General features: G+C 38.7%; 2 protein-coding genes across 5 annotated transcripts in view; both read right to left on the bottom strand.

Annotated features, from left to right (window-relative positions):
- LOC133635799 (oocyte zinc finger protein XlCOF6.1-like) overlaps nucleotides 1-21,264 on the bottom strand; it is a 97,700-nt gene extending 76,436 nt beyond the window's left edge. The window contains exons 1-2 of the mRNA XM_062029092.1: nucleotides 21,143-21,264; nucleotides 18,141-18,387 (exon numbers count right to left, since the gene is read on the bottom strand). Coding sequence (XP_061885076.1) covers nucleotides 18,141-18,387 — 247 coding nt within the window. The 5' untranslated portion in view covers nucleotides 21,143-21,264. The remainder of the gene's footprint in view (nucleotides 1-18,140; nucleotides 18,388-21,142) is intronic.
- LOC133635811 (zinc finger and SCAN domain-containing protein 2-like) lies at nucleotides 1,926-9,328 on the bottom strand. Of its 4 annotated transcripts, none has more exons than XM_062029125.1 (3): nucleotides 9,222-9,328; nucleotides 7,195-7,438; nucleotides 1,926-3,090 (listed from the first exon to the last, which is right to left on the bottom strand). In XM_062029125.1, exons 2-3 carry the CDS (start codon nucleotides 7,436-7,438, stop codon nucleotides 2,102-2,104), a joined length of 1,233 nt encoding a protein of 410 aa, XP_061885109.1. In that variant the 5' UTR covers nucleotides 9,222-9,328; the 3' UTR covers nucleotides 1,926-2,101. The 4 variants fall into 4 exon arrangements, with proteins under 4 accessions (XP_061885109.1, XP_061885108.1, XP_061885107.1 ...); XM_062029124.1 differs by lacking the exon at nucleotides 9,222-9,328 and adding an exon at nucleotides 8,609-8,965; XM_062029123.1 differs by lacking the exon at nucleotides 9,222-9,328 and adding an exon at nucleotides 8,440-8,600.
- Nucleotides 21,265-21,269: the final 5 nt, after the last annotated feature.

Genomic DNA, 21,269 nt, shown 5'->3' with positions numbered 1-21,269 from the left:
CCGTTCCATTTCCTTGTCGTCAATAGCTTTATTTTTTCTCACATGATTTTGTCATTGTTCTCTCCAAGCAACATTTTTTTTTGTTTCTCACAAATTCCTAGGTAAATTCACCAAAACGTCACCATGGAGTTTTTGAGTCTGTTCAGCTAATTGGAGAGCTAGTTTTAGCATTAACATGTCTTGCAAAACTACTTGTCCATAGTAGTTACACCCAGTTTGGAGAGTTAAAGAAGGAACTCTGACATAGTATTAATAACAACTCACAAAGTGTTGATTTAACCCAAGTTGGTGAGTTATGATGTGTATTTCTGGTCTTGTCATCCTCGCCCAGACAGAGGGGTAACACGGCAGTGTGGCTGGATCAAAAGAGACGCTTTACTGAACCAAAAGTTGCTTTATTACAAGCGAGTGTCATTATACAGGACCGCAGTTCCTGGAGGAGGTCAGGTCAAAAATTAGGCACTCCTACCTTGGAGATGCCAAAACATCAGCTTCTATATTCCTATCTCCTGTCTGTGTGTGTGCTGGGTCAGGAGAGCGCATCCTGACCATAATCTGTACTCAAACTTGAAGGTTTGCTTTCTCTAAGATGAATATGAACATTCACCATAGGTAGAACATAATGAGTTAATTAATACACTTCAGTACAAAAATAAACTTGCTTGGTTCGTCAATAGACAGCATGAAGTTCAAGTGTCCAAAGCTTTCAATAGCGTCCAATTGTGCTCAACAATGCGTTTAATAACGTCCAAAGTCTCCTATAAAGCATCTGTAACGGTGCAATACAGCGTGTTACAGCGGTCAACAAAAATTATGGTCACTCAGCTGAACTTTTTTTCTCGCCAAGCCACGTTCATTAACATGAACCATGTTCAACTAATGGGGCTCTCCTCTCTGCTCTGACTGCAGCTGGGACTGCTGCGCGAGGCTACTGTCAACCTGACCGCCTGTGAGGAGAAGCTCATGAATATTATTTTCACACCTTTCCTCTTTTTTCACTTCATCCATTGACATTTCTACAAGTACATTCACAATTTTTGAATATTGGCTGCTGATATTAATATTCTTCTATCGTTTAGCATATTTCACTTTGTTCATTTCTTTTGTTACGCTCAAATGAACTGAATGAAAGTGGTCTTTAATTATTTATATATAATTATGTATATAATAACCTTCCATTCTTCATCTTCATTACTGCTTGATTTAGCTCCCATTTTATTTTATCCAGAGAGAACTTGACCATAAAAAGATGGCTAACATAAATAAACTGTCACTTAACTTCAATAAAATTAAATATATAATATTTGTTATTATAGATTAACTAAGCTGGACACTATATAAATATCATATAAAGAAGAAATACCCAAAATGACTACTATATTAAATAGAACAAAATACATACTCATAAATATTAACTACATTTATTGTACACAACTTGTGTTAAAGTATACATTGTTTATTACATTAAGGTCTGGGGACATGAAAAACAAATCACAAAATTGTTTTCATACAGAGTAATAAAGATAATTAATAGAATGTATTATGAAGACCCAACCAATGATTCACAAAGTCACCTATTTAAAAGTAAATGATCTTGTATAAAACACAACTGCTCAAATGATGTACAAAAATAATAATGTGCTTCCAGAAGATGCTTCAGATGTGAACCAGTAAATATGAACTAAGAGGGATTATGTGTACTTAAAAGCAAAGGTATGAACACATGTAAAACAAATATGTATATCATATAAAATATTTCATCTATGGAATCATTCACAATTAGAAATGAAAATATCTAACACTTCATTATGTCAAAAACATAAAACATTACTGTGAATAGGTACAAAAGTGAATTATGAATATATATATATATATATATATATATATATATATATATATATATATATATATATATATACATACATACATATATATATATATAATGTTAATTGTATGTCACATATATTTTGTGCTGTTTACGCTCACCTTTTCACATTGTTCTGTTTATTTTTAAATAAATGTACACAATGTTCAACATTAATGCATGTGCTTGACTGAATAAAAGAGTCAAAGTTGACAGTTGATTTCAAATCCTGCAGCTTCATTTGCTGCTGCTGTTCTCACCAGCACACTTGTGTTTCTTACACTCGTACTTATAAGAGAATCTTTCATCGCACACACTGCAACTGTACACCATCTTACCAGTATGTGTTCTCATGTGTACTACAAGTCTTGATTGATCACAAAAACTTTTGGTGCAGCTTGGACAGGAATATGGTTTTTCACCAGTGTGTATTCTCATGTGTACTTTTAAATGCTGATTTTGTACAAAATCTTTACCGCAGATTGTACAGGAAAAAGGCTTTTCTCCAGTGTGTATTCTTGTGTGGCTTTTCAAACCATGCCTTTGTGTAAAACCTTTACTACAGACTGAACAAGAGAAAGGTTTTTCTCCAATGTGTATTTTCATGTGTACTTTTAAATATTGACCGGTTATAAAGCCTTTACCACATTCTGAGCAGGAGAATGGTTTTTCTCCGGTGTGTATTCTTGTGTGTACTTTCAGACGACAATGGTATTTGTAAGTTTTGTCACAGTAAGAACATTTCAAACGTGTGTTGTCAGTGTGACATGTCTTATCAGCTTTAGAGTCTTCATCCTCAGTGTCAGGAGAGTGTGACGTTGTGTCCTTACTATCTGATAATGGAGCTAAGAGCTTGTCTGCTTGTGATCCTCCACAGTGGTCTCCATCCGCTTCTGTTGTCATGTGTTGAGTTGAGCTGCTGCTTGGAGGCTCCACCACTCTCTTTTCCTCACTTTCATCTTTGACCTCATCATCTTCACTCTTTACAATCACACCAGTCACTGGGAACTCCTCCAACCATTCAAGATGCTCTCCCTCCTGACTGATTCTGTGTTCTCCCTCTTCCTCTTTAAGGTGGGGGGTCAGTGGGTCCTCCTCTTCCTTTTTAACAGGAGGAGTCTGTGACGCTTCGTCTTCCTCTTTAAAGTGGGAGGGCTGGGGCTCCTCCTGCTCCATCCTAAAGATCCACTCCTGTTGCTCAGGGAGAAGATCTTTTTCACAGACCTCTGCAGGACACAAGAAGACAAACACACGTTTTGGAAAAGTCCAGCTTTGCTCAGTCACATGGGACATTCAATACATTTACATAAGGAAAAAACAGGTTATCGTATAAACTGGCCCGAAATCTCTCAATTCCAACCCTAGCGAGGGACTAACACGCTGCTCTTTACAACATTATTTACAGGAAAACACGACCAAGCCGGTGGGGGATCTTTTTACCGGGGATGGGCGATATGTCCACTACTTCTCAAAATAAGAATATTAGTGAGGGGAGAATGTAAGAAAATGTGGCCCTGAGAACAATTTAAAGAGCCCTAGTTTACACCAACAAGCATACAAGCTATAGAAGATGAAATAAGTCAATATTTTTTTAAGTATATGATCAAATAAAAGCCGATCCGTGTAATAAGTAACAGAAGAGGAAACTTTCATAAAAATACGCAGGCTCATCCCAGTGGAGAGAAACCTATAAACAGCCAGTCTTTGACACTAACCTTTTTTGTATATAAAAATTGAATTAAAACAAAGTAAAAAATAATACGAGTATGTTTTGTTGGTCAATTAGTCTGTAGACAGCAATGATAAATAGTGGTAGATCACAAGGACGTCGTTATTCATAATTAGTGAAAATTATAATCATGTGAAAATTTGTGAAATCAAACATCCTTTACATAAACAACAATGACAATTATTGATATGTAAACCAAACATTTAAAAATCACTCACTGTGTAGTTTGTATGACAGTAAATAGTCAAAGCCGTTCACCAAAAATAGCGATCTTTTGAAATATCTCACTCTCTGATGATCACAGTGATGTTGCTAGATATGCATCCTGCACTCCTGACAAATTCAAATCTGAAATTTGTGTAGCTCAGGGTTCTCAAACTCGCCGGCCAATCGCAGCCCTCGAGACGATATTGTCTGGCCCCCACCTTAATATGAAACTTTAATGTTAGTGCGGCCCGCAAGTTTTATATGAATAGACTTAGACAAACTTTAATGATCCACAAGGGAAATTGTTCCACACAGTAGCTCAGTTACAAAGGATGGAAAGGATAATGCACACACGGGCACAAAAAGAGGGCAAAAACAAAAAGTATAAAGTAGACTAAAAATGTACCGTAGTACATTTTTCTTTAGCATGCCACTTAATAGTGTTGTGTGCGGTGCTGAACGAACATACCAATCACGGTGGGGTAAACGGCTTTCGGGGGCAAGACAACGATGCAAGCAGAGAAACATTTCTAAATGAGTGAAAGTTACAGCAGCATTGCCTGGGAGTTTTTTTCCGTGCCTGGCTGACTCGTTTCTATTGGGCACACACGGACATTCGTCCCGCCGCCCTGCGTTCACAACACTTAAAAAAAACACAGCGGAACATTATACGTATTTATCTCTCTCTGACAAAATAATTTAAAGTGATTAAAGTACTTGAAAAATTCTAAAAAAAAGTGTTTTGTACAATAAGCAGCAACAGTTGAAAATATGCCAAAATGATACAAAATAATAATATATGTTATTAATAATAATAACACAGATTTTAAAAATAAATATCTATACATTTTGGAGCCTTTTTAAAGAAAATCGTATCAGAGCAAATAATGCAACTAATACAATGACGCTATGCTGACCCCCATTTTGATCTGAACATGTGATCGGTTTAGACTATTCCGAATGGCGTGTTTACATGGAGCATTTTTATTCCGGTGTCGCTCACTGCAGGTGACCCACATGATGTATGCCGGGAGACTTTTCATTGTTAACGTTTTGTGTGCATCATAATTCATTTTAAATATAAACGGGACGATATAGACATCCCATTAATCGTTATCCAAGTGAGAGCAGATGTTGTACAGTAAGTGATTGTTTTATTATGTTGATAGTTTGTATATGTTGTTTAGCACTTAGCAATACTGCTTCATGATGCTTAGTGTTTCACTAAAGCTGCATCTGTTTAGCACAGAGCTTCTAAAACTTGAAGATCATCCTCCTTATATTCAGGATCAAAAATAGAAGTTTCTGGATCATCATTTGTCCCAAAGTAATCGTTGTTGGCTCTCACAAAGTCTGCATGATATTCATTGTTGTTGTTGAAGGGATTTGTGGTTCCTCCTCTAGGTCATACGATTACATGTCTGGCTTCCTCATTATGTCTCATAATGGCTCGGGAATCTCAGTGAGATTGATACTATTTTGATCATTTTTATTTATCTGTAAACTTTGTGAGTATTTTGGTGTCATACATCAGATATATACTGTATGATAAAGGCTTCAATATAGAGGCAACTTGCTTTTCGACTTCACTAGTACTTCAAAATCCTTTCATTTTCTCAAAAATGGACAGTGCACTTTATAACCCGGTGCGCCAAATGTACGGATTAATTCTGCTTGTGCTTACCGACCTGGAAGCAATTTTATTTGGTACATGGCAGTCAAACATTAGATACGTGTGGACCGCAGGTTGACGCCTGTTCAATAACTGACGCTAGCAAGTACTCGTAAGCAAGCAACACCAAAAGGTTGATGTTCCATTGAGAATATAGATTACACACGGCGCTTAAAAATCTGTCAAAATGTTTTAGGAAAACATTGGTAAGCTACGAAGCCACACCGCTTGATGGATTGTCAGAGCATTACGGCTACCGTAGTCAGACGTACTGTGCTTCAACATACAGTATTATTATAGTGTGTGTAAAGGACCCCAAAATGGCACCTTTTAGGGGACATACTATCTGGAGTTTTGTTTGGCAATATTATGCAAAACCAACTTTTCTTACCTTCTCATGTATGTTTGGGATCTGCATAAGCCCCAAACATTTGCACGCGTCCGCCACTGTAGTCCGAACCGTAGTCAATAAGCTCCTCCTTTTTCTCTATCTTCCCTTTGTGGGACATTCATCCTCCACTGTTGCCATTTCTAATACAAAGTAACGTAAAGTTCTAACTTTTATCTATCAGTAGACTCGCTATGTGCCTGTGATCATTCACGCGTTCATTTCATCTCGTATTGACTATTGCAATTCGCTCTTCACTCTTTTCAACAAGTCAACGCTAAAGAGACTCCAGACGGTACAAAATGCAGCTGCCAGACTTTTGACCGGTGCACCCAGAACAGCCCATATCACCCCTATTTTATCCAGTCTTCATTGGCTTCCAGTCAAATTCCGCATTGAGTTTAAGATTTTAGTCCTGACTTTCCGCATGGTGGGGCCCCTCAGTACATCACTGACTTGTTATGCCCCTACTCTTCAGGGCGCAGCCTCCGGTCTTCAGGTCAGGGTCTTCTAAAGATCCCCAAAACTCACTTCTGGAGACCTGGCATTCCAGGCTATAGCTCACAGACTCTGGAACAACTTGCACCAGTCCCTCCGTGATCTTGACACTTTTAAAAAACATTTGAAAACTTCTCTTTTTAGTAAAGCTTTTAGTTAATGCACCTTTTAGCTATCATTTTTAATCCACTTTGTATCCTTTTTATGATGTTGCCCCTGTTGTTTTAGTTGAATTGTTGTTTTACTTCACCTCTGTTTTGTACAACGCTTTGTGATTTTATCTGTGAAAAGTGCTTCATAAATAAAATGTACTTACTTACTTCGTTCATGCAACCAACCTTCCTTCCATATTTCTACTTTCTTCTGACATAGAAGAAAATAAAATATTGGACGTGTTATGGAACGCATTTTTTATTGATATCAATTGTGTGTCTTTCGCAAAAAACATTGATATCGATTTATCGCACTACTTGTTTCAAGATGGTGGACACGGGGCCCGTCCGTGCCATCGGGCGCTTCAGGCAGGCCTAATCCTGCCGTCGGCCCTGCTGGGACTCGCCACCAGTAGCTTCTGCCCATGTGACTGCTCCTGTCTAGCAAAGGTGGTAATAAACTAATCCTCCAGCAGGTTTCAGTACAGAAACCTTGTTACAACTTTTACTTCCTTGAGATCACAAGTACCCAAACTTTTCACCTCCAAGAGTCAGAGCGAAAATAAATTAACACAGCGATTTTGAGGCCTTTGGCAAGACAAACAGAAATACTCAGCAGGCCATATTTGTATCTATTTATATATTTGATCTACTATCTAAAAATGTAATATCTGTTTTGCTTACTAGGACTGTGATGAAGCTGTGAGGACCCAGGTGGTTTGTCTTTATGGTCTTCAGTCTTCACAGAGACACCAGTCAGTGGAAACTTGGTAAGATCAGCCTCCTCCTGCCCTAGAAGACACTCATCCTCCTGACTGATCCACACTTCCTCTTCTTCCTCCTTAACATGGGGGACCTGTGGCTCATCTTGCTTCAAAGAGGAGCCCCCTCTCTGCTGAAGGGGATCTGCTTCTTGACGACCGTTCATCTGTTAGACATTTGTAAGACAACACAAATAAACTTTAGCTCAGGCATGTCAAATATTATTTAGTCTATCAAATATAATATTTTACAAGTGGATTGACAGAATTTAGAAAGTCCTTCTGCACATGGAATTAACATAATTTAGTGATTATTATTAATTGATCTTGTTTTCTACAATCACAGTAATTATTGATACAAGATGAGCAGCGGCCACACAGACCATCTTTTAACAGCACATAAAAAACAGCCTACTGGGATTTTAATATCTTCATGGCTCCATTAAGTCAATCTGAAAGCAACATTTTTTTTTAAATCAACAGAAAACAAACATAAGTGCAGTGTGCATGTGTAACCAGTGACAGCTAGTGTGGCTGTGCATGTTGGTTAAACATCACTCACACATGAAGAAATGTGCTGGAATAAGAATATTTGGGCACCTCATGATTCGATTACAAAACAATAATTGATGCATGTTTAATTTGTGTTCAATTTATTGAATCACCTTTTCATATTTAACATTGAATTAATTAAACTTGTACTTTTGTCTCACTGAATGAGCATTGATCACTTGCCGTTGCATGGCTTATATATTACAGCGGCCGTGTCAGCAACTTGAGGGTTCCAAGTTCGATCCCAGCTTCCGCCATCCTAGTCACTTCCGTTGTGTCCTTGAGCAATGTGAATGTGGAATGTGGAAATAGCGTCTAAGCACTTTGAGTACCTTGAATGTAGAAAAGCGCTATACAAGTATAACGCATTACTTCATCCAGTCTAAAATTACGAAACCGAGATATTTTCATATATATTTAATGATGTTAAGCGTGACTGCACGATGGAAAATAGTAATTTAAAGTATTAAATAACACAATTATCCTAGATAACTGTTTCAATAATGCTTGCATTTGCTACATAGGCCTGATAGCAGGCTAACGATAGCACGTTAGCTTCGAACAACATCTCGGGTAAATAACGTAAATAATTAAAAATATATATAATTTACATTACCTCATTAGCAGCATGTACTTAAGAGAAGTCAAATATTTGATTTCAATTGTTACACCAGCAACTGTGCCTTTTTTGTTCTGTAGCTTGACGAGGTAGTGGTGCACCAATCATTAATGTCCAAAGTAAACATATGCTGCCCAGCAATCGTTCCCATTGACATCATGCTTACGCCGCCATCTTGAACCGGTCGTCTACTCCTCAGAAAGAAGCAGAGAGAAGAAGATGCCAGAGCATTGTGCTGAATATTCTTGTGCAAATCGGTGAACCATGAAAAACAGGGCACACAGGATTACTTTTCACAAGTGAGAGTGGACATTACTATTGGTTATATTTTGTAAATGGAAGATTATTGCACGGTATGTATGGCCACCAGTGAAATTACTTTCCCACAATGCATTGCCGATATTCACATTGAAGGGCGGAAGTTAGTGAAACGCTAATTGTCTCCGATAATTTATCACATATAATTCATAATACCGACGACGTGTGCTCTTGTCAACTGTCGCAATCAAGGGTGGAGTAAATAAAACAAGCTCGTATCGCATTCCTAAGGTTATTTCTGGACAGGAATAAACGACCAAAAATAAGAAGGCGAGCATGGACTGCTACAATCAACCGACATGTGACGTGCTGACGACTTCCTGTTGGTTCGGGTCATTGCACGTAAAACATTTTGTAAGTAAAAAAGAATGTAAAATAGATAACAGCCTCACTTTGCATTAACTTGATGTGCCTGGTGGAAGAACTTTGATGGTAATTGTATTAATAAAAATGGTACTCACTTTTCTTATCCGAACTGTAACCTCCACATAAAACAAAAGTGAAGTGACATGAGAACAGTATTCTCTCAATTCTGCCTTAAAGTTAAAGTTAAAGTACCACTGATAGTCACACACACACACACACACACACACTAGGTGTGGTGAAATTACCCTCTGCATTTGACCCATCCTCTTGTTCCACCCCCTGGGAGGTGAGGGGAGGAGTGAGCAGCAGTGGTGGCCGCGCTCGGGAATCATTTTGGTGATTAACCCCCAATTCCAACCCTTGATGCTGAGTGCCAAGCAGGGAGGTGTGACAATCATTGGTACTTTAACTTTAACTTAATGGGTCCCATTTTTATAGTTTTTGGTATGACTCGAGTCACAGTGTGCTGAGATGACCTTATATTGGTTATCCGTGATCATCCAGCATGTCAAACTTGGGTCGGATCATTTCTGAGAGTCCATTACGCTAGACTGGCTTGAGGACACAATGTCGACTGGGTTTATACAGCTAAACAAAAATGTCACGAACATATCCACAAACACATCCACAGCCTTAGCTCTCCTGACTCCTATAATTTAGAATGTCTTTCAAAGTGTAAAATGGGCTGGGTTGAACAATTAGGTAGTTCATAAAGTCTGGGTATGAGACACCATTACAGCTGTTTGCTCCTTATAACGACGAAGGGACTTCTTATCTAATGACTCACAGTATGTCTCCATCGTATCACAGCCGCTGCAATGTTATTTTCCACTGAATGGTTCGGAAATAGTATGTTTAGCGCTATCGTGAACGATGACGATCGTGTTTCATCTGACAGCAGAACTTTCCTCCAGTAGGTCTTATCTTTGTCCATGTGATGTCAGAAGAAACAAAAATTGAGCTGTTTGGCCACAGTACCCAGCAATATGTTTGGAGGAGAAAAAGTGAGGCCTGTAATCCCAGGAACACCATGCCTACCGTCAAGCATGGTGGTGATAGTATTATGCTCTGGGCCTGTTTTGCTGCCAATGAAACTGGTGCTTTAAATGGGACAATGAAAAAGGAAGATTACCTCCAAATTATTCAGGACAACCTAAAATCATCAGCCTGGAGGTTGGGTCTTGGGCGCAGTTGGGTGTTCCAACAGGACAATGACCCCAAACACATGTCAAAAGTGGTAAAGGAATGGCTAAATCATGCTAGAATTAAGGTTTTAGAATGGCCTTCCCAAAGTCCTGACTTAAACGTGTGGACAATGCTGAAAAAACAAGTCCATGTCAGAAAACCAACCAATTTAGCTAAAGTGCACCAATTTTGTCAAGAGGAGTGGTCAAAAATTCAACCAGAAGCTTGCTAGATGCTTTACTTTGAGCTCCCCCCGGATGGCAGAGCTTCTCACCCTTTCTCTAAGGGGGAGCCCCGCCACCCGGCGGAGGAAACTCATTTCGGCCGCTTGTACCTGTGATCTTGTCCTTTCGGTCATAACCCAAAACTCATGACCATAGGTGAGGATGGGAACATAGATCGACCGGTAAATTGAAAGCTTTGCCTTCCGGCTCAGCTCCTTCTTCACCACAACAGATCGATACAGCGTCCGCATTACTGAAGACGCCGCACTGATCCGCCTGTCGATCTCACGATCCACTCTTCCCTCACTTGTGAACAAGACTCCGAGGTACTTGAACTCCTCCACTTGGAGCAGGGTCTCCTCCGCAACCCGGAGATGGCACTCCACCCTTTTCCGGGCGAGAACCATGGACTCGGACTTGGAGGTGCCGATTCTCATCCCAGTCGCTTCACACTCAGCTGCCAACCGATCCAGTGAGAGCTGAAGATCTATATATAATAATATATATATATATATATATATATATATATATATATATATATATATATATATATATATATATATATATATATATATATATATATATATATATATATATATATAAATAATAAATAGAGCTATAACACGTTTAGAACATGTTGTTTGATCAGTAAAATTCTGTGAGGGGTTTAGGGAGAGAGTGTGCATGGATTTGCAGGTGGACCTGAAGCAGACCTTGTCAATGAAGGAGGTGGCCCAGCTTGTAGATGATACATTTGGTGATGCCTTTGCTTGAAGGCCATCAACATCTTGAAAGATTGTGTTTGATAATCGCTCCAGGTGATGTCATTCATGAGCATGGTTTCATGAAAGCTGAGGTCAGCAAAGTGGCAAAACATGTTTTCTATTTCCCAAAATTCCTGATTTACCTGGAATTTCTTCCCATTGTCAATGAAATAGCAATATACACACTTCTGCATATCCCACATTTCTCATCCGATTTGAATTGTTCCGCCAACCACACACTTCACTCACCTTGCAAGTATGCTAACTTAACTGTTAACATACTTGCGAGAAAGTTAGCATGACAGTATGCCTGCAATGTTCTGAAGTGCTCTTTGGATCGTTCTCGCTTGCCCAATGGACTGAAAAGTTAAACAGGAAAAAAAACATTAGTACTGTTGGGAAGTCCAAGTATTTGGACCTACTGTAGGCCAGGTGAGCAATTGGATCTCAGTGACGTCAAAGTCTGTGGCTTTCTCCTTCATCGGTCTCTGTTTCAGTGCCATGTTCTTGTTATCTTTCAGCTTGGCATTGCAGAGGAGCTCGTTCTCTCGTTACAAGTCGTGTAGGTCAGTGAGGTCCACAGAGGCCTTCCTCTTCTCTTTTCTTTGATTGTGGAGTGGGGTATAGCTCCTGATGATGATGATGATGATAATGATGATGCTTGTGTGGATGGTGCAGCCGGATCTTTTTCATCTTGTTCTTGGTTTTGAAGAGGAAGAGAGGGAAAAAAAACCAGAGCGACAGCTATTCTGATTGGGTGGAGCTACAGCCATTCTCCCAATGTACCCGATAAGAACATGAGGAAGGAAGAGGGAGAGGAAAAAAAGGCCAATCTCAAGCTGCCACGCTGAAGAAGAGCAGTTTGCGACTAGGAAAAAAAAAATCTAAGCAAACCTAAGCACGTATGAGTACATACAAACCTCGTTTCCATATGAGTTGGGAAATTGTGTTAGATGTAAATATAAACGGAATACAATGATTTGCAAATCCTTTTCAACCCATATTCAATTGAATGCACTACAAAGACAAGATATTTGATGTTCAAACTCATAAACTTTTTTTTTTTTTTTGCGAATAATAATTAACTTAGTATTTCATGGCTGCAACACGTGCCAAAGTAGTTGGGAAAGGGCATGTTCACCACTGTGTTACATGGCCTTTCCTTTTAACAACACTCAGTAAATGTTTGGGAACTGAGGAGACACATTTTTTATGCTTCTCAGGTGGAATTCTTTCCCATTCTTGCTTGATGTACAGCTTAAGTTGTTCAACAGTCCGGGGGTCTCCGTTGTGGTATTTTAGGCTTCATAATGCGCCACACATTTTAAATGGGAGACAGGTCTGGACTACAGGCAGGCCAGTCTAGTACCCGCACTCTTTTACTATGAAGCCACGTTGATGTAACACGTGGCTTGGCATTGTCTTGCTGAAATAAGGAGGGGCGTCCATGGTAACGTTGCTTGGATGGCAACATATGTTGCTCCAAAACCTGTATGTACCTTTCAGCATTAATGGTGCCTTCACAGATGTGTAAGTTACCCATGTCTTGGGCACTAATACACCCCCATACCATCACAGATGCTGGCTTTTCAACTTTGCGCCTATAACAATCCGGATGGTTCTTTTCCTCTTTGGTCCGGAGGACACGATGTCCACAGTTTCCAAAAACAATTTGAAATGTGGACTCGTCAGACCACAGAACACTTTTCCACTTTGTATCAGTCCATCTTAGATGAGCTCAGGCCCAGCGAAGCCGACAGCTTTTCTGGTTGTTGTTGATAAACGGTTTTCGCCTTGCATAGGAGAGTTTTAACTTGCACTTACAGATGTAGAGACCAACTGTAGTTACTGACAGTGGGTTTCTGAAGTGTTCCTGAGCCCATGTGGTGATATCCTTTACACACTGATGTCGCTTGTTGATGCAGTACAGCCTGAGGGATCGAAGGTCACAGGCTTAGCTGCTTACGTGCAGTGATATCTCCAGATTCTCTGAACCCTTTGATGATATTACGGACCGTAGATGGTGAAATCCCTAAATTCCTTGCAATAGCTGGTTGAGAAAGTTTTTTCTTAAACTGTTCAACAATTTGCTCATGCATTTGTTGACAAAGTGGTGACCCTCGCCCCATCCTTGTTTGTGAATGACTGAGCATTTCATGGAAGCTACTTTTATACCCAAACATGGCACCCACCTGTTCCCAATTTGCCTGTTCACCTGTGGGAGGTTCCAAATAAGTGTTTGATGAGCATTCCTCAACTTTATCAGTATTTATTGCCTCCTTTCCCAACTTCTTTGTCACGTGTTGCTGGCATCAAATTCTAAAGTTAATGATTATTTGCACAAAAAAAATGTTTATCAGTTTGAACATCAAATATGTTGTCTGTGTAGCATATTCAACTGAATATGGGTTGAAAATGATTTGCATATCACTGTATTCCGTTTATATTTACATCTAACACAATTTCCCAACTTATATGGAAACAGGGTTTGTATTACAGCAGGGGTTCTTAACCTTTTAGACATCGGGGCCCAACTTTTCCACTACAGAGGGCCCCGCGGCCCACTCAAATATTACTTCTGAATTAGTAATCTTAATTTTGACTTTAATTGTATTCAATAATTATAACTAACCTACTTTCAGTTTACAACCTTGTCAAATGGTATGGAACCATGTGTTAATCACTTGTAGGGCCATGAAATGAATACCATACTCACATACACACAGGGAGCGCGTGCACACACACAAAAGTAGGCAGAGAAGCAGCAAACAATTTGCGTCATTTAGTTGTTATGATAGAATTTACATTCAATGATAGCTCATGCCTCTTAGCTAAATCACTGTCATTAGCTAACAACAAACAAAGCTAATGCATGTGTTACCACATAAAAGTTGCAAACATTCCCTTTGAAACAATGCCATACCATATATGGTGTAAACATGTCAAAAACGGCAAACAATACCTTTAACAGGATAATGTCATTAAAGATAGCTTATTTGGTGTTACGTGTACAGGGGGAAGGAGACGGCACAGACAACAGGGACGTCGTATTTAGCTGTATGTTATTTATTATATATGCACAATATATAATAATCAGAAATGAAGTGTGTAATAAATCCAAAGGGTGTATGGTGTGCGACTATGTGTGGCAATTAGCTTTTGAGTGTTACCGGTAGTGTTGAGCGAGAGAGGCGGAAGATCAAGAGGGACAAGGCAGAGCTCGGAGGTCCGTGAGCAGGCAGGAAGTCTGGGGCTATAGCGAGGCGTTGAAGTTCTGTGTCCAGGTAGGAGGTCGAGATCCAAGCGGCAGTCAGGGAAGCAGAGGGAACAAGGGGAGACGAGACACACAGCTCGTCACGCGGGAACAGAGGTCTGCTGTTGGAATGACAAGGAGGACACGGGACAATAAACACGACGGGGGAGAAAACACAGAGAGAGAGCAGGTTTGCGTAGAGATGACAATTAGGTTTACTGTACAGGACAGGTAGCTACGTTCTGGCCTGGGATAACAGGTTGTGCAGGCTTATGAAGGCAGGTCCTCTCATTAGTGACAGGTGCGTTGAGTGCTGATGGAAAGCAACTGCTTTCTGCCGCCGGAGTGACGCGTGTTTGGAGGTGCGCCCAGCGCAGTGCATAGATGTATACACACTGGGAGTGCGCCCAGGCCATGACATTTTGATTGGCAAAAAAAAATTGTGGATATGTTTTTTTAAGTTAATTGCAATGTTGCATTTTATAGTTTTATTTTATGTGATAATTTGCCAATGCTCTGATGTCATAGTGCCACAAAACATGTGATTATTCCCTCAAAGTCATCCAATTTCTGTGATATTTTGTTTTCATTTTAAACACTTTACTTCATAAGGTATTAGTGTTTATAATGGGTATTTGTCTAAATCATGAGTATTCATTCAACTCTTTTTGTAAAAATCAACACCTTACCTCAGTTTATAACATCATCACGGATTCCGAGTTAAAGGTAATTTGATATTGTATAAAACACAAGTGCTCAAATGATGTATAGAGTAAATAATATGCTTCCAGAAGTGGTCCAGAAGATGTGAACCAGTAAATATGAACTAAGAGGGATTTATGTGTACTTAAAAGCAAAGGTATGAACAAATGTAAAACAAATATGTATATCATATAAAATATTTCATCAATGGAATAATTTAGAATAAAAAAATATATATATAATAAGCGTCACACATTTAGAATTCAACGTCAGAGTCTTGACAGTTTATTTCAAATCCTGCACCTTCATTTTCTGCTGCAGCTGTTCTCACCAGCACACTTGTGTTTCTTACACTGGTACTTATAAGAGAATCTTTCATCACACACACTGCAACTAAACACTTTCTCACCTGTGTGTGTTCTCACGTGTCTTACAAGTTTTGATCGGTCAGAAAAGCTTTTGTTGCAGCTTGAACAGGAATATGGTTTTTCACCTGTGTGCATTTTCATGTGTACTTTCAAATATGAACTTTGTAGAAAACGCTTACCGCAGACTGAACAGACAAAGGTTTTTTCTCTACTGTGTGTTCTCATGTGTACTTTATAATCACTCTTTTGTACAAAACATTCACCACACACTGAGCAGCCGAATGTTTTTTCACCGTTGTGTATTCTTGTGTAATTTCAAACATTTATTTTGTATAAAATCTTCCTTACATATTGAACAGGAATAAGGTTTTCCACCAGTGTGTAATCTGGTGTGTAGTTTTAAATGTATTTTTTGAGAGAATCTTTTACTGCAAACTAAGCACGGATAATGGTTTTTCTCCTGTGTGTAATCTGGTGTGTAGTTTTAAATGTTGTTTTTGAGAGAATATTTTACTGCAAACTAAGCACATGAATGGTTTTTCTCCTGTGTGTATTCTCTTGTGTGTTTTTAAGTCACTATTTTCAATGAAACATTTACCGCAGATTGAACAGGAAAAAGCTTTTTCTCCAGTGTGTCTTCTTGTGTGTTTTTTCAGTTGACAACGGTAATTAAAAGTTTTGTCACAGTGAGAACATTTTAAGTGTGTGTTGTCAGTGTGACATGTCTTATCAGCTTTAGAGTCTTCATCATCAGTGTCAGGAGAGTGTGACGTTGGGTCGTCACTATCTGATAGTGGAGCTGAGAGCTTGTCTGCTTGTGATCCTCCACAGTGGTCTCCATCAGCTTCTGTTGTCATGTGTTGAGTTGAGCTGCTGCTTGGAGGCTCCACCACTCTCTTCTCCTCATTTTCACCTTTGACCTCATCATATTCACTCTTCACAATCACACCAATCACTGGGAACTCCTCCAACCATTCAAGCTGCTCTCCCGCCTGACTGATGCTCTGTTCCTCCTTTTTCTCTATGATGTGGGGGGGCTGTAGTTCCTTCTCTTCCGCTTTGAATTGAGGCGGCTCTAGCTCCTCTCCTGCTTTAATGTGGGGTAGCTGTGGCATCTCTACTTTCTCTTTTATTTGGGTGAACTGAGACTCCTCCTGCTCTTCTTCTTTGATGTAGGCAAGCTGTGGCTCTTTCTGTTCCATCCTGACGCTCCACTCTTGGTGCTGAGGGAGAAGATGTTCTTCACAGACATCTGCAGGACACAAGAAGACAAACATGCTTTAGAAAAGTCCAGCTTTGCTCAGTCACATGGGACATATGTTCTGAGGATGTTTCTGAGGATCTCATCAGTTACCACATTGCCATTCAAGTGGTCATAACCATACTGTTCATAAGGGAATAACAGAAGCAATGCAACAAGTAATTGAAAACCCGTATGAAACCTCTGCATACTGTACAGTGGCACGTAAATCTGAAGGAAAAAATGGGACAGGACAAAAGAATATAATCGTAATTCATGAAATCCCATGCAAATCATGTAAGAAATTAGGGAAGGAGGGTAACATTTTTTAAAATCGATGCTGATAACATCATGCTTTTTAAGACAGATAACAGATCATTTATCAACATTTATGTTTTTGTTTTTTAAGTAAATGTAAGTGCTGTTTGTAAACAGCTGGAAATAAGTCAAAGGTGGATAAAACAAAGTGTTCCTGTAGATTTGTCCTAACCAAATATGACATCACTCCTGAGGTAGCGCTAACATCACATTCATAAACTAGTCATGAATATGATGTCCTTATTTCCATCTATCAGTGTGTGCAAGAGTGTAGCCATCACATTGTTCTTTGCTAGCAAACATATATCTGAAAAATTACAGCGGCTCAGAAGTACAAACTGTGGCTCCAAGTGGTCTGTAGGCTGAAGTCCAATGTCTTTAGTGATGGTGGGGGGCATGGTCTTCTGCATCTCTGATATCGCAGCTGACGCGGGGAACACCGAGGAAAGTTTTGTTTGCTGGCTCTGTCAAATGCCATCATTTCATTTCCATGAGAAAAATGCAAATCTATTTGTCTGGCAGGCTTTTTGCACTTTTATGGCGCAGCAGCAGACATCTTTTAATTGCGGCTGGCTTTGGGAAGGTTCTTTGCCAGCGCAGGGATCTTGATGGGCGTTTTGGAATGGATGTTGACTGCACTTTGGGTTGGATGGTGAGGTTTGATGTGTCGAAGTCGGGTGTTTTTCGTTTTTTTCCTTGCGGAGTGTTTGCAGGGCAACACACAGGATGTCTTCCTCATAAGGAGTAAACAAGTCCTGCACGGACGACGCCACATTTGTTTACACTTTACTTCCTCGAAATCACAAGTAACAAAACTTTTCACCTCCAAGGGCCAGAGCAAAAAAATATAAACACAGCGATTGTGAGGCCTTTGGCAGGACAAACAGAACTACTCAGCAGGCCATATTTGTATCTATTTATATATTTGATCAAATATCTCAAAAAATCTGTGGTGCTTACTTGGACTGTGATGAAGCTGTGAGGACTCAGGTGGTTTGTCTTCATGGTCTTCAGTCTTCACAGAGACAACAGTCAGTGGAAACTTGGTGAGATCAGCCTCCTCCTGCCCTCGAAGACACTCTCCCTCCTGACGTATCCACACTTCCTCCTCTTCCTCCTTAACACAGGGGGGCTGTGGCTCCTCCTTCTTTAAAGAGGAGCTCCCTCTCTGCTGAAGGGGACCTTCTTCTTCTTGACAACCATTCATCTGTTGGACGTTTGCAGGACAACACAAACAAAATTTAGCTCAAGCATGTCAAATATTATTTATTCCATCAAATATAATATTTTACAAGTGGACTGACAGAAGTTATAATGCTCTTATACACATGGAATTAACATAATTTAGTCATTATTATGGATTGTTTAATTGATCTTGTTTTCTACAACTATACAAGATGAGCAGTGGCCGCACAGACCATCTTTTTATGACATATAGAAAACTTCCTGCTGGGATTTTAATATCTTCATGACTCCATTAAGTCAGTCTGCACGTATAAAAGTTGCATTGTGCTGCAGCGTCAGAGTGTGTTGGTTAAATCTCCGTCAATACATGAAGAAATGTGCTGTGGTAAGAATCTTTGGGCGCCTCATGATTTTATTACAAAACAATTATTGATGCATGATTAACTTGTGTTCAATATATTGAAGCACTTTTTCATGTTTAACATATATTTAATTAAACATATTTTGTCTCACTGAATACGCATTGATCAAATGCAATTGTGCAAATAGTGGATTTGGAATGAACATCAGTTGAATTAAAGTCCATTATATGTGATCAAAGTAATGAAAATGCATACAAATATAGAACCATAGGTAATAAATATATTGAATTCTAAAATTCAAATGTGTCCTGATACACATTTAAGAGAAAATAAACCAAATGTGTGCAATACAGTAAGCAATATAACATTAAAAAAATATTTCTGCTCATCCTAACTACAGACCGTAGGAAATGTTAAAACTTCTCAGAAATGTACATTTCCTACACTAAAGCGTTTAAAAAAAAAAATGTCACAGTTCTGCAAAGGAAGCAACAACAAGGACGCTGACCAACGATGAAACATAACGAAGCCTTTAATACTTTCATTTTACGTAACTTCCGGTTTAAGTCCCGCCTTCCTGCCGGCTGTGTTTTTACTGATTGTTGATACAACACTAAACAAAATATATTATCAAATACATTGGACAAACTGTATATTCTGAAAGTAGGCCAAGGCAAAGCCCGCCATTTTTAGCCAGCTAACGTTTTATGTAAAGTGTATTAAAAAACGAAATAGTTAATATTTATTCACAGCTTATTGTGTGAAAAGTACGATGTAAAGTAGGCCTAATAAGAAGAGTATCATTTATATATTTACTGCTAAATAGGTATCTATCAACACAAAATAGACTACAATGTATGTGTAACACAATGTTACTTCTGTTTTTTAATATTATTATAATTATTATTATTTATTCGTTCAGTGCTCAAAAAAATTATATACTTTGTTTTATTTAAGTTGATTGATATTTTATTAGCATCAAACCATTCCTTTCGAATTAGAAGTTCACTCTCTACGGTCTCTAGGAGCTGGCCGAGGTCTTGCCCAGAACTGTACAGGCTTGTTTCATTAGCAAAGAGAATACAGTTTAGTTTTTTAAAAATATTTTACAGATATCATTACAGAGCCTTGGGGAACTCCATGGGTGTTATAATCTTTTTATCAGAACCTACATTGTTCACATGCACATACTGCTCTTTGCCACCAGGATAACTTTTCAACCAATCATGAGCAACACCTCTGACACCATACCTCTGCATTCTGTTTAAAAGTAATGTGTAATGTGATGGTGTCAAAGGTCAGGTCAATAAAAACGCCAACAGTGAACTCCTCATCAATCGCAGTGCACTGCGATTGATGAGAACCATGGTTACCTCCTCAACTAATTCCAGCATTGGAGTGGACTTGTTTGATGGAAAACCGTATTGTTGTTCACTTAGCAAGTGATGCTTATCAATAAAACTGCCTAATCTCAGAATTTTTGAAAATTGTGGGAGTAAGGAAATAGGCCTTTAGTTGGTAAACTGATGCTCATCTACACTTTTGAGGATGGGAATATTTTTTGCCATTTTCATTTTCATTGGAAAGACACCTCTTATAAAATAAATATTACATATATAGGTGAAGGGAACAGCTATATAATCAACAATTTATTTGACCAGAGATGTGTATGTCACAGCAGTCTGTTGACTTCTTGTTTTTCATGGAATTTACCATTTCTGTGACTTCACTTTCATGAACAGGAGAAATGAAAACCAATTCTAAGTTGTTTTGAATGATTTGTTCATTAAATTTGACAATGTGTTTTACTTGTACAATTTAATTGGCTAAATTGGGTCCAACATTCACAAATAAGGTGTTAAATGCATCAGTTATTCCCTTAGGGTTATTTATAGTTTGATTATTTTTTACGAAATAGTTATGATTTATTTGTCATGTTTTTTTAATGATGCCATTTAAAACTTTCCACGTACCTTGGATGCTATTTTTGTGTTGATCAATAGGTTACAGTAATGTGTTCTTTATTCTCTGGCTGATTGGTGAGAATGTTATATATTAATGTGGCAAAGTATGTTGTTATTCTGGTTGTTTTTTAGATGAGAGGAAAAAGTATTACTGTACAATCCTGTTATAAAATGTGTTGTTTTGGTACTATCAGTCTCAAATTACGAGACCAAGATATTCATTTTTAGCTATATGTATTTAATAATGATAAGCGTCACTGTACAATAGAAAATAGTAATTTAAAGTATCACATAACAAAATATAATTCTCATAGAGAGCTGCTCAAATAACACTTGCATTTTATTTGCTCCAAAATAGGTCTGCTAGTGGGCTAACGATAGCACGTTAGCTTCGAACAACCTCTCAGGTAAATAACAAAAATAATGTAAAAATATATATAATCTACATTACCTTATGCGACGCATTTACTAGAGAGGAGTAAAATATATTTTTTTAATTGTTACAACTATTAAATGTGACTATTTGTTACGTGGCTTGGCAAAGGAGTTGTGCACCAACCATTAATGTCCCAGGGAAA

The sequence above is a fragment of the Entelurus aequoreus genome, linkage group LG20 (assembly GCF_033978785.1).
Source record: "Entelurus aequoreus isolate RoL-2023_Sb linkage group LG20, RoL_Eaeq_v1.1, whole genome shotgun sequence".
NCBI classification, from domain to species: Eukaryota; Metazoa; Chordata; class Actinopteri; order Syngnathiformes; family Syngnathidae; genus Entelurus; species Entelurus aequoreus.
The sequence above is the reverse complement of the archived record's forward strand: the minus strand, read 5'-3'. Positions and strand labels throughout refer to the sequence as shown.